At 48.2% G+C, this 13,281-nt stretch overlaps 1 protein-coding gene across 7 annotated transcripts in view; it reads right to left on the bottom strand.

Moving 5' to 3' along the window:
- The window catches only part of ABCA1 (ATP binding cassette subfamily A member 1), a 99,812-nt gene that overhangs the window by 26,941 nt on the left and 59,590 nt on the right, over positions 1-13,281 (bottom strand). For 6 of the 7 annotated variants that reach the window (XM_082336638.1, XM_082336635.1, XM_082336639.1 and 3 more), the window contains 8 exons: positions 11,525-11,611; positions 7,209-7,449; positions 6,479-6,618; positions 5,666-5,782; positions 2,490-2,678; positions 1,420-1,625; positions 1,151-1,327; positions 318-540 (listed from right to left, as the gene is read on the bottom strand). In XM_082336638.1, coding sequence (XP_082192764.1) covers positions 318-540; positions 1,151-1,327; positions 1,420-1,625; positions 2,490-2,678; positions 5,666-5,782; positions 6,479-6,618; positions 7,209-7,449; positions 11,525-11,611 — 1,380 coding nt within the window. Of the gene's footprint in view, positions 1-317; positions 541-1,150; positions 1,328-1,419; positions 1,626-2,489; positions 2,679-5,665; positions 5,783-6,478; positions 6,619-7,208; positions 7,450-11,524; positions 11,612-12,212; positions 13,141-13,281 lie in introns of those variants that run through there. The other variant, XM_082336641.1, reaches the window with a different exon arrangement.

Here is a 13,281-nt window from a genome sequence, read left to right as displayed (position 1 = left end):
CTCTCCAAGGTGACTCTAGTACAAGCAGGTCCGCAGAGCTGCTGCTAAGGGGAGGCTGGGATGGCTGCAATTTGCACAACAGCCTTCCCAGAAGCGGGGCAGTACCAGAGGCACCTTTTCAAGAGCACTCAATCTACCACAGCCCCTCCAGCTGTTTTCAGCCACTCAGCCCTGTTTTGTTCTGAAACCCTGCTCCCAAAAAGCTGCTTGTCAACCCATACCCATCAATTCCTCCCCAGTGTACCAGTGCAGACCACTGTTTAGCAGGCTATCAAGGCCCTAGATTCTGCTGCCACAGACCAAACCAGTCAACTCACCTTAAGAATCAGCACCAGTAGGCCTGCACTCATCAGGAGAGGGATGAGGCTGCTAATGAACCAGCTTAGCCAAAGGATGCCGTTGTCAAGTCCCATAATCCTCATCGTCTCCTTCAGCCGGGCTTCCTTCTCATACACAATGCCCTTAATTATCACAGCCACTGAGTAGATCCAGGCTAGAACCATGAAGAGAGGCATGGAGCGGCTCATAACACGCAGAAATCTGAGAGAAGGAATGAAAGGAGCCAGGAGAACGGAGTGAGAACATAAGTGCAATGTCAAGTACCACTCAAGGGCTAGCAGAGCATGGTGATGGCTAAGGCTTCACTACACAAAGCGGCTCATATGCAGAGCACGATACAGGATCAGTGTGAGGACCATCAGGTGAGGCTGATGGCTCTAGAGCACATCACCAGCCTCAAGTGGGAGCTGGAGTTGCAACCATCGCTCAGTGGAAAAGCAGGTGCAAAGACCCGCCTTTCCTGGGGACTGCTCTCAACTGTCCTCTTTCCACTCTCCTGTGCCTAAGTCTCTTGCTTTCTTCCCAGTGCTATTTTTGCCTGTATCGGGTTTGGGGATATGGGCACATCTCAGGAACACACTCTGTATGTGAAAGTCCTGTACAGACAGTCCTTCTCCTGGGAAGGACTCTGAAAGTCATTACATATTCTAAATCCTCCATGCAGGTGTCCTAATTCCAGGGATTACGAACACTAAGGAGATTGCTCCCCCACTGACAGTAGGGACATAAACCATGCCTGATGAGTGACAAGAGCCCATACCTCCCAAGCCACAATCCTCCTGGGAGCTTTCAAAGCAGCCTGCATACGTACATGTCATCCACATAACACGGATAGGGCATCTGCTGCACATAAACCCCTGTCTTCTTCTCCGTGCCTGTCTGCACCCTGATGATGGCCTGTTCCACCACATCCTGCAGGTAGGCAAAGCCTCCCCAAACATAGCGCATGTCCTCAAAGGGATCAGCCCGGGGACCAGGATCCCAGTACCTGCACCGAGGGAAAAAGACCATTCTGTTAGAAATCCTCATCACCACATCCCCTGTAAGAAATTGTTCATAAGGCAGGACATCAAGACTCACCCATCCTTGATCTTGTTGGTCCTTTCCACATTATCAATGTCCATACGTATCTTGTATTTCACATGTTGAGGGAGCTCTAAGCTGTTAGGAGCTATTTCAGTGAAGACTATGCCAGCCCAGAACCTCCTTTCATCCAGAAGCTCCAATGACTTGTTTATAAGCCGGACTTCTGTGGCCACAGGCTCCAGTTTGTCCAAGTTGACACACTAGAAACGGAGAGATTTATGGGATAAGTTACCAAACCAGAATGTACTTTGTTTACGTTTGGGAGGAAGAAAAATGAACTCTGCAATGGTAATGCCATGCCCGAAAAAAGGCTGCAGCTGGACTACTTTGCAATGGCTCGTGGTAGCCCAGCAAATTCCTAGAGATGTCATTTTTTCCTGCTTGATGGTCACCTGCCAGTGAAACACATATCATTGAGAAATATCCCAGAAAAGGTATTTTCTGGACAAGAGGTTAGGTAGCATTGTAATACTAGCTATAGGATCCCATCCAAGTATCACTTTCCATAGATAGTCTTATTTTCTCTGTTACCAATAAACTAGGTCTGATTCAAAGCCTTTAAAAATCAGTGGAGAGACCTGAAGGCTTTGGACCAGGCCCCTGACAGGCCAAGGTCTCCTTCTGTTTGCACCCGTCTGCCAAGATGACCAAGTAACAAGCAGAACAACTTTCATTATCCTCTATGTCTTCCTCAGCTTAAAGCAGCTGCTAGCTTCACCGCAGTCCCTAGCCAAAACCCCAGATCAAAATATGAGCTGTTACACTGCTGAAGCAAGCAGCAGCTCTCAGTTGCACAGTAACAACAGGGTGGGAAATGACATGCAATGGCCAAAGCAAGAGCTTCAAGAACAAGGCCTACAGTTAGGTTCCTGTATCTATATTTAGGCACTTGAATAAATGACATTTTCTAACATGCTGCGCACACAGCCCTACTAAAGCCTGGTCATTTACAGAAAATGGACTGAGGAACATCTACCTTCTCTTTCCAGGAATGCCCCACCGCATGAGTAGAGACCAAGCTGATGCCCTCCCCCAGCTCCCTGCCCAGACTAGCAGGATCTCACCTCCATGAAGCGGGAGACAGTCTGGATAGCTCGATCTGTCTCATTGAAGGCATCCACCCAGGTATATACCGAGCCATTTGCTGTCTCAAAGTCCTCCGGATGGTTTGACAGGAAACGGGCAACGTCCTCCACTGTCCAATTGGAAGCTGGCAAGTGCAGGTCCCAGAGAGCTTTGCCCTTCAGTAGCGTCTGCGGATATTTTGTTTTCAAAGAGAAATAGTTGTTGAGAATTAATGTTAGATCTCCTCTCTCATCATGAAAACGAGTACTACTGGGAAAAATGCCTTTTAAAAAGGTGCAGGGAGAGCCCCTCTGTCATACTAAGAAGATCTGCATGGTGGGGTCCTTCCTCTTACCGCCCCATTGCAAAGGATGTGTCTCCCCCGGGGCAGCTACACTACGGGGTGTGCTTTGCAGGCTGGCTGGCTGCCTCCATGTCCTGCCACCCGTTTCCCAAGGAGAGGGCAGCAGAGAGCCACGCACAGCTCTGCATCCCGCACATGCAAACCAGGTCCTGCACCAGCAAAACAGGAAAGAGGGAGATGTGTGTTCGGGAGAAATGCATTTGGCTGATGGTGGTTGCCAAGCTCTGCTCACCTCTCCTGAACAAACCTCTGCTCCCACCTGGGACGGAGAGGGGCTGTGGCATGGCTGGAGGATGAACTGTCACAGTGCTGAGCAGAAACACCAGCACTAGAGGCCGGGTGGCTTTTCTTACATATTTTGCTATTGTGCCATCAGGGCTGGCTGAAGCAGCCCTGTACAGCCATGATGTCCTGCCTCTCTGTTCTCCTATCTGGGACAGTGTTTTTTTCACCTGGTTTAACACCTAGCTTTCTGAGGACAAGGCTATTGTCCCACTACATGTATGCACAATGCGCCACACAAGCGCAGTCCAGGTAGAAGCACCTGGCATTGAAGCAGAAAACCGTGCCCTGGGCAGACAATGTAAGGGCAGGCAGGAAGGGAGCATTAAATTATAAAGGGCACAGTTGAACTGAAGTAGGGGAGAGAAAAAACACCCTGCACAAGAGAGAAAACTGTAAAAATTCTAACCGAGAAAAACAGGAAATGGATTTTCTGGCAGAACAAAGAATGAAGCGAAGAGGTGAGAAGCTTCCCCATGCTCTGCTGTTCCCAGCAAACCAGAAAGTAATGGATCACATAGTTACAAAAACAGCATCGCGAACTGGGGAAACAGAATAGGCCAAGCTGGCAAAGGAGAACATGTGAAAGGGAAACCCGAGAGAACAGGGATCGGCTGTGCTGCACACTCTTCACGTTTGGTCTCTCAAGGTTGGTTTGTGCCACCCTCCCCAGCAGGAAGGGCACCACGCCTGCCAGGAAGGGGCTCAGCGTCATCACGTTCAACAGCAACATTAAAGCTCCTTAACTCCAGAGGCACATGTTGTCCTCCTTGAAGTTAGCAGTCGCGTTAGCATCAAGCTGGAAGTGCCAGGGATAGGCAAGCAAAGCCCATCTTTCCTCTCTTTCAGCAGGAAACAATATGCCAGATTGCACAACCCAGAAAGTTGGGAGGTGATGACCCATCACCCAGCAGCATGGCAGCCTCAGTGGCTAAAAACTAGCAAAGGACCAACCTCCCCCTTGAAAGCAGCCACTAACAGGCAACTCTGTGTTTCAGCCTATTCACGTACACGTGATCTGTGCTGCACCTCTAAACCGAATGGCATGCGGCACAGGAGCTGCCCAGGCATTGACAGTGAAGTACTCCTGCTTGTGTGAACTGCAACAGGTGACAACAAATGAGCCCCTGCTACTGTGCCAATACAGAAGAGGAGACCAGACTGCTGGGAAGCTCAAGAATTGACTACCAGAGCTAGCAGGGTTAACGAGAAGCATAAAATACAAAACCAGAAAAGCCTGGGGCTCATCTAGGAAAAAAAAACCAAAACAACATGCAGCAACATTCACTTTTCAAAGGACACGACTGCAAACCAATATCCAAACCTTGACTGTCTGTCTGCACTCTCTGCAGCAAATGGTTCAATTTACAGTTGGTAGCCCCGATTCTCACCTCCCTGATGCCAGTATCTACAGAATTAACTTTCATAAAGCCAACAGAGGCACAGGAGTGATGAAAATTATGTCTCTGACTGTCTAGTATGTCATGTGGATGGGGAAGTGCAACAGGGCAGGTCAGAGACTATTCAGCACAGCATTACATTGGGATAAACAAGGAATGAACTTCAAAGCTTAAAAGGCTTCAAGGCTCTCTGTATAACAGCTGCACTACAACACCCAACCAGCTGTCTTGCACAGACAGCAGGAAAAGCTACTCCACAACTGTTTCTCTGTTGCGCGATCCCAGTTCTACATCACTATGCTTCCAAAGACATCAGCACGGGGTGCAAAGATCCACCCCTCAGAGTTGCACCTGAGGGAAGCAGCAGTGAACTAAGCCACTTAAGCAGATAATGCCCCAGTAATGCAGGTCTAACACCTGGCACAATGCTCCAGGGAGCCAGCAGGCTAGCAGAAACTGTGTCAAATCCAAACAAGACTCCCAGCTCCTTCTTCATGGTCTAGTATGTACAGCAGGTTATGAAGCAATCAGCCGTACAGTGATGTTTGCTCTTCTCTCGTGAGCACCCAAGTATTACTAAATTAAGTGTACCATGCAACTCCAAATTAAGTTTTTACAAGATTTATGCCAGATTACTGCCAGGCATGTAGGTTCAACTCATGATAACTGTTCAAGTCCTACTGTAGGCCCAAGGCCACCTGGCACCTTCCAGGACCTGATCTAGGCTGGCTTTGCTGCTGTCACGAGAACACTGTTGTGGAGAATTGCACAGCACAGGCAGCTGAACATGTCACCAACCCCACAGGTCCCCAGCTTATAAAAATACCCCAAGCCAGATATTCATACCACATCAGGGCAACACTGCGGAAGAAACAGCCCGTTTCCCCACAGAGGCAGATTAGAAATGGGTGTTAAACCCTCACTGCTCCTGTTTGCAGCAGGTTGTTACATGAAGGAAGGAATGCCAAGCATAATGCAAGATTGGTACAATCACAATGTGTTTCAAGAAGGAGTCCCATCCATCCTATTTATCTGCCCAGCTCAGCACTGAAGCACCATCCAAAATAAGTATTTCATCACTTATTGCAGAAGACGACAGTGGTGGTTCTGGCAAGGACAGCATACTGACCCGAATGAGATCCATTTCCTGACTACTTTCCATAAACGTCCAAATCTTCGGGCTTATCTCCTCCCACATCCCCCCGAGGTCACGAAACACACCCAGCTCCTGGAACGTCCTGTTCACCTGTTAGCAAAGAGGAGAGGAAGGTTATTTCCAAAAGCTGGCAGAGATCCACTGCGGGCTGAGAGGGTGCATTGACCTGTCAAGCGAAGTACTGGCTGTTGCTTATATTCAAACAGCAGCTCAGCTTCTACAAGGACCAGAGTAGGGAAAATCAAGTGCACTTGGAAGGAAAACAACAGAGAGTGTGGATGCCTGTGGCTGAGCACTGCCTTTCAAGGCTTGGTGAAGAATGACTCTGCCTTGGAGATGAAGGGCACACAGAGGTAGCCCCTCCCCATGTTCTAGAAGAGTCTTGCTGAGGGAACTTGGGGCATTAGAGAGCACATTAGGTAAATCACAATCAGAAATTATTAAGGATCCACTGACCAGCCTGCAGTGCAGGAGAGGAAGGACACCTGAAGGCTTATCAAGGTCTTCCCCACTCCCATATCCCACATCAGAGATGCAAAGCCTGCGGATAATCAAAAGCCACCACCAGGAAAGCTTCCAGCTAAGCCTACAAAGAGAGTTCAGCCTGGCCTTTTCTCCTTGAGCATTCAACAGCAAGTACATGGGAGATGAGAGACTAGGGAGGCTGTGCTTTGCAGGCAATCCTTTCTAGGCTTGTGTTTGGGCCCAGTTTAACACAGAGCAGCTAAGCTGCACAGCCCGAGAACATACCTCATTCTACATATTGGAGTATAGAGCTAGAGTTACCTCAGTCATGACCTTCCTTATGGCTGGTGTGTCTGGAGTGTACAAGATCTTCCCAATCAGCAAGGGTTTCAAAGCCCTCCAGATAATCCTGGAAAGCGGGCTGGATTCCAGGTTCTTCATCAGCTCATTGCAGTAGGGTGCTGAGGAAGAGAGGACAAGGGTGAGTGGCCGAACAGCACAGTGACAACTGCAGAAGGCATATGCCCCGCTTGTGTGAGCTTTAAGGACAGTCACAGCTGAAAGCACAGCATTTGTCAGACAACAAAAACCCTCCTCTGCTACAAAGCTCCACAAAAAGCCCCTTTCAGTCCAAGCCTCCACAGTCTGCCCAGCAAACATGGAGCACCCAGGTAGCCTCCAGCGTTAAGAGTCACACTGCTAGTTCTGCACTGCTCCCACAGCCCCGCTGCATGGCACAAGCAAAATTTGTCCAGGAAAGGTCAGATTTCCAAAGGCTGCACATGACTGTGCTCCCTCTCCCCCGGGAAGGAGAGTCCACAGAAGGCTGTGCAGTGGACCTACACAAGGCCCTTGGGAATCCCTTGCACGTTGATATCCTCGCTGGCCTGAAGGGCATGTGCAGGAGGCGGCATGTGCATGCCTTTCTGAAACAGCAGAAGGTATGCTGTCCCTCAGGACCACCTGCTTTCATCTGTGGAAGTTTGGAAAACACTAGCAATGACAACCATGAAGTAGATGCGACCTTAGGCCATGCCAGGGTTACACTTACTTGTGGAGTTATCATAGAAGTTAGTTACATCATCTTCAGTGCCATTGCCTCCGAACAGCGCTTTGTAATTGTTATCCTCATACCAGTTGAGGGATTTAATTTTGAGCCCTCCACCTTCGGGATGGCCGCACACAATACGCGACACAGCCTGGTAGATCTGCGTAGAGGAGTTTGAGGCATTCACGTTGTTCAGGAACATCACCTCTTGCCTCATGTCGCTCCAGCTCTTCATGCTCAGCAACTGGAGGGGGGAGGTGGGAGAAGAGAGTGGAAACAGGGATACGAACAGGATTAGCGAAAGGAGATCTTGCCACTCTCCGTTAAATCACACATCTGTTTTTGAACAGATGAGAATGCCACTGAACACAGCATCAGCAGTAAAGACCAGGGAAACTGCATTTCCCCCCGCCACAGTGCGAGAACATAGAAGGAAGCCTCTTCTGTGCATGCACAAGGAACATGCCCTTGCCAAGCTCTTCACACTTAAATTTTTCTCCTCGAGTGCTGTGGGTGGTTTCTGCCCTCCCTGCCCGCTCACGTGGAAGCTACTTCTCCCCCCGGTTGCACAACGGCCCACATTCCGGCGGAGCCCCCTCACGCCGGGTGGGGCGCGGTGCATGGAGTCAGCAGAGGGAGTAAGGGACAAGACAAAGTGAGTGCGGCTCATGGGGGACAGGCTGGATGAGCTGCAGGCCCCAGCAGTGTCACCTGGCACAATTCCACCAAGGTCAGCAAGCCTCCACTGATTTACACCAGGCAGCCAGTTTGACCTCCTCGACTGGTATCGCTTGTCCCTGCCCCAGCACCTCCCTGCCCCATTGTCCACAGCATTCCCAGAAAACCCTTGAAAACAAGCCCAGCTGCAGCCTGGAGCCTGATCACAGCATGAGCTGTGCACGCAGCCAGCCACAGCAAGGAGCCTTCTCCGGCCCAGCCGGCCTGACACCAGGCTCGAGATGACAACGCACAACTGGCCGGGAAAATTGGTACCTCCAGACTCATTAGCTATGGTTAGCTCCATTTGGTGCCATGTTTTTTGCACTGGAAGAGACAGTGAACATTCAATCCCTATCTCTTTTTTCTGGGCCACTCAACTCTACAGACCTCCATCATATCCCCAACTCACCTCTCTTCCAAGCTGACAAGTCCCAGGCTACTCCCTTGTTCCGTGTGTGGAAGTCATTCCACTTCTAAATGTCCTAATTGCCCTTCTCTGAACTTTTCCCAGTTTTGCTACTCCTTTTTGGAGAGGAAGGGCCTAGATCTGTATTTCATATCGAACAGGAGGGCAATGCACAGTTTTATACAGTGTCACGGTAACATCTTACAGCTGGTTCTCTATCCTTTTTAAACCTTTTCTAGCATTTGATCTGATTTCTTGACTGCTACTGAAATATCAGGTGACATTAACTTGGATGTTCTTGCTGTGCTGCCTAGAACAGCAACACAGACTAATAAGGGCAAGCAGAGCTGCTGGGACACCTATTTGTAACTGCTCATCAGCTGCATCTCAGAAGCAACTTCAGATGCTGTGGCCCAACTGCCCTGTTTTCAGAGACAATAACACAGTCAGTCAAAGACCATCTGCCAGTTCTGCTCACTGTGTATTGGTTTTACCACCTTTGTTTAAATAAAATGCGGATAATCAAAGTCTTGGACAGCTGGCAAAGCCAGCCAGCAACAATGCAGAAACTGACGGTGTGCTGGAACAATTCAATCCAAATTCACCCAAGGAAAGCACACCCAGAGTCTCTGGCCTTGCACTGGGAGGCAAACCTGACCCTTCATGTTCCTCTGTAGCGCTGCGCATGCTTTAGATGTGCCAACATCTGGACAAAAATTCTTGACACTAAACAACAGCTACTATGTGCCACATACACAAGGAGCCTCTATTTTTAGCTGCCTGAAAACACATGACACATCGATATGATGGAAGACAGCTGTAAGAACAGCTAAAGCCTGGGGATTCAGTACGTGTGTCCAGAGTGACTGCTTCAAGCGTACTTCCATTTCCTCACTACCGCTGCTGTCTGTGCCCTGCTGCCACTCAAGCTGGCTCCACAGGTTCACGGTGACCGGCAGGACACTAGCACCATGGGACGTGAATGAAAAAAAAAAAAAGTCACACGACAGCTTTTCTTCGTTACATATGCTCATGCGGATTTTGGGATTTGATGATTCCTCACCCAAAAGGCCAAGGCTGCATTTCAGGTGTGACAGTTTGAGTGTCCAACTCAAAGGGACGCCCTGGGGAGTTTTTGGTACCTGAGGTAAAACAGCTGATTTTTCCTCAGGAAAAAGTCAACTGCTTCAGGTAAAGTACCATAAACTCCCTAACACGAGCAAAGGTACACAAATAGGAAGTGCAGCGACTTCCCATGAACGTGGGTGTTAACCATCTTGCAGAGGGATTGCATTAGCAAATACGTTTTTACACATAATTTTAACACAGTTTGAGCAAGGAGCTTTGTTTCATCTTTGGCACCAGCGACTTTACAATTGACATGCAGAGCGGCTCCGTTCACACCACTGGATGCAAGTATCTCATGTGTGAAGGGTTACCGAGCTATTTCTTCTCACAGGCATCAGACCTGTCTCTCTAAGTATTTCTTAACAGTTGCCCTTGCTCTCGGTGTTTCATCTGCCCTCCTAGGTTGATTTAAAGAGCCCAGGGGCACAGATCCAATCAATCCCCATACTCAAAGACAAATATTTTGTTCAGACCATTCCCTAATTAAAATTCCTTGCTAGAAAGGCTCTAGACGTGGCACAAACAATAGTCCTCTCCACCCCCTCAAGCTGCTGCCCTTCGAAACAAGGGAGCAAGTCCCTCCTTTTCACACAGAAATCAGCCTGCCAGACAATAAGAAGTAACTTTCGGTCAAGCCATCTGGAGCAGCTCACGCTGTACGCAGAGGAAAAAGCTGCCTTTGTTTGCACAGCAATAGGGCAGAATAAAAAGTAGTCCTACCCAAAACAGCTGCCAAGCAAAAGGCACATTACCCTGGGACGTTTTCGGCCACATCAGCAAACTGAGTATCACATGGTTTCAATTATTTTTATCCCAGACAAGAAAAAAAGGCAAGCTTAAGTGACATAACGGGAAACAGCTGTAATCAAACTCTGAAGGGCAGCCTCCCTGCTAGCAGCAAGAGCTCTGCCACGGTCTTAACTGAAGCCGATCCTGGAATCATCTTAATTTCACTGTAAATGGGACCCGGCGGCAGGCTGTGGGACTCGGGGAGGGATGCATGCCAGGAATTGTTGGCTGGCATGGCGCTGGCTCCCGGCAGCCGCCCCTCCGTGGGAGTGGAGCACAGGCTAACCTGAAGTGACCCGCGCGTGTGCCTGCTCCCAGGGGTTACTGCCGTTCACGGCTCTGAGCTCTCTTGCTCTGATGCAAAGACGGAAGGCTAGCAGAAGGGAGGAGGCGGCATTGTTTAGTTCAGATGGTTGTGATTTCTGCTTCAGGGAGAGAATGTTTTTGCCTAGTAGCAGCACTTCAAAGTCAGAGCCAGCCGAAAAGCAACTAAGATAAGTTTCTGGCTCAAAAAAAACCCCCCAGTTTTGGACTTCTGACTCATGCTAGGCATGCAGGGCTTTTTTCTTAATCCATCGTTTCACCTGCAAAAACAAATACTTGCTGTCTACATAATGTCACTCTGCCTCTGCAGATCGCTATTTATGTTTTGCCAGAGCCTTTCTCAGCCCTTGTTGTGATGCCATTGCACTGAGAGCCCCACAAAGACCAGAAAACAATCTCTGCCCCAAAAAGCTAGTTAGACAAAGATCAAACAGCAGCCTATAGCTACTAATTTAGATCAGAATAATCACAATATCTCTTCCACATGCCTTACCCTCGCCACATCCAGAGTCCAGTAGATACAACCAAGCAGCAACCCTGACATGGTTGGCAACGGAGTAAAAAAACTAGAAAGGAGGCAAACCTCCACATGCAGTTTGCAAAGCACTGCTAGGCAGATGTATCACAAGCCCAACAGTCGTGCCACTACTGAGAAGGCAACAACCCCACAGAAAACATCTTAATTCCTGCTCCTCCCATGAGGACCCAATCTTTAGCCACACATCTGATAAACTCCTATGGTATTTGTAATTTGAAGTGCCAAGGGGTTGCAAAGTGCGTGCTGCCTCTACTGCAGAGGGAGAACGGCTGTAGGACAGGGGGAAGTTTCAAAACAAGCCAGGGATTTGACTTTGTGTTGCACCAAGGAGCACCAAGGTGCTTCTTGTACTCAACTGCAGGCTAAGACAGCAACCATGGGGATGTGTTCTCCTGACACAAAGGCGCTCCTTACCTCTTTTACAAGCTTCCCAAGGCTCTCTCTCAAAGCGTCCACAGTTTCTGACAGATCATGCAAGGAGGAATTGAAAGAAATTCGTCTCTGCAGGAAAAGAGAAAAGGAAACTAGAAGTCATTGCAAGGCACAAACAAAGAAATTAAACTCCTGTAAACATTCTTATAAAGGAGAGTAGTAAGGACTGTTTACATGGCAAAATATTTGATGGGGAAGACGGAGCTGGATTTCTGTGCAACCTTGAGCTTAAAATACCCTGGGCTTCAGCACCCCACAATGCAATGAGGACACCTCTTTCCTTCCTCACAGGTTAGGTATGCAGATATCATAACCCGAACCATCCCAATAAAATGCTAAGTGCATGCATGTACACTCACAGTGCAAAAGATGGCTTGCATTCCAGGTCACAAAACAAGAACAGCCTACAGGACAGCATGTGGACAGACCTGAAATCCTGCAAGCCAGCACCGAGAAGGGGATACAAAGTCTACACAAGGGAGGGAAAGACCAGTTGGTAGACACAAACTTTCAGTGGGATCCCGCCAATACCAGCTCAGATACGCAGAACTCCTGCTGCAGCGTTCATCATCTTCATCACTCAAGTCCTCCCATCAGGCCTTGACATTTTTTATCTAAACCAAGGATATATTTTACAACAACCAGCTTCCATGAAACAGATGACACTCACCATCATCACAAGAGAAAAACCAACAAGTTTCCAGAAGTGGAAGGCACAGCTTTCAGGAAACAATTTGCTCTAGGCAGGGAGTCACACTGAAGACAACTCCTTGTTTCCAGTTGCTCTACATGTAACTGGTGGGCCTGGGCTTTGGTTTGTGGGGTTCTTTTTCCCTTCTGTTCATATATCTGGATTATCTTGCAAGGGAAACATTTGGCACAATCCTTCTTTCAAAGGAATGAAGATTAAAATAATTTCCTAAGATTTCACGTTAGCAGTTACACGTTGCAGCATTTGAAAGCATGCTAAAGTTGCAGCATTGTGACACACAGAGGAACAGCCAAGGCCCTTGATTTCAGCACACATCTTTTGGGCTGAAGCTTTTCATGTTCACATCTTTCCTGGGGTAATTTCTGGAAGCAAAGCCTGGAGGCTTTCACGTGTTCTAGTTGATTTAGCTGGGGATGATAAGACCTGGTCAGTGCCAGCTGGTGTAAATGGGCATTGTTCCACTGATCTGCTGGTGCATTTAAGACTCAGCTAACTTTTCTGAGTGCACAGTTAGTGCTCACTCCAAAGCCAGCTGTAAATTCAGAGAGGGTCTCTATAACCTCTATGGATTTCTACTAAACACAGTCCTTAAGGTTTGGATAAATCAAAACACATCATTAGGGCTAGAAACAATTCAAACTCCACACAGGCTAAGACCTTCAAGACATATCTAAAGAAATATAGTCAGGCAATATCAAAGCTACATAGTTGCACTACCACTTCACCAACAAGATTAGGTAGAAAGTCCTAGGTTTATGTATAATAGTCGATACACTTGTTCAGCTCCATATACCTCATCAAGCTCTACACAGATTTGTGTTGTTCACTGTATTCAGAGGTGATTCTGGGACAGGGTGGACGAGGAAGAGTTTTCTGATGATACTAATTGGTTCAGAACAGTGAAAAGTCAAAAGCCAATTGCAAAGGATTAGTGAAAGGCCTCATGCTGACACAGTGTTATAAAGTGCCAGCCAAAATTCAGTGCTGCAAAGTAAAGTACATAGGGAGAAGACAGTTCTACCTTAAG

Source organism: Platalea leucorodia, assembly GCF_965183815.1.
Source record: "Platalea leucorodia genome assembly, chromosome: Z".
Classification (NCBI taxonomy): Eukaryota; Metazoa; Chordata; class Aves; order Pelecaniformes; family Threskiornithidae; genus Platalea; species Platalea leucorodia.
Note: the sequence above shows the minus strand (reverse complement) of the source record. Positions and strands in the feature narration are given on the sequence as shown.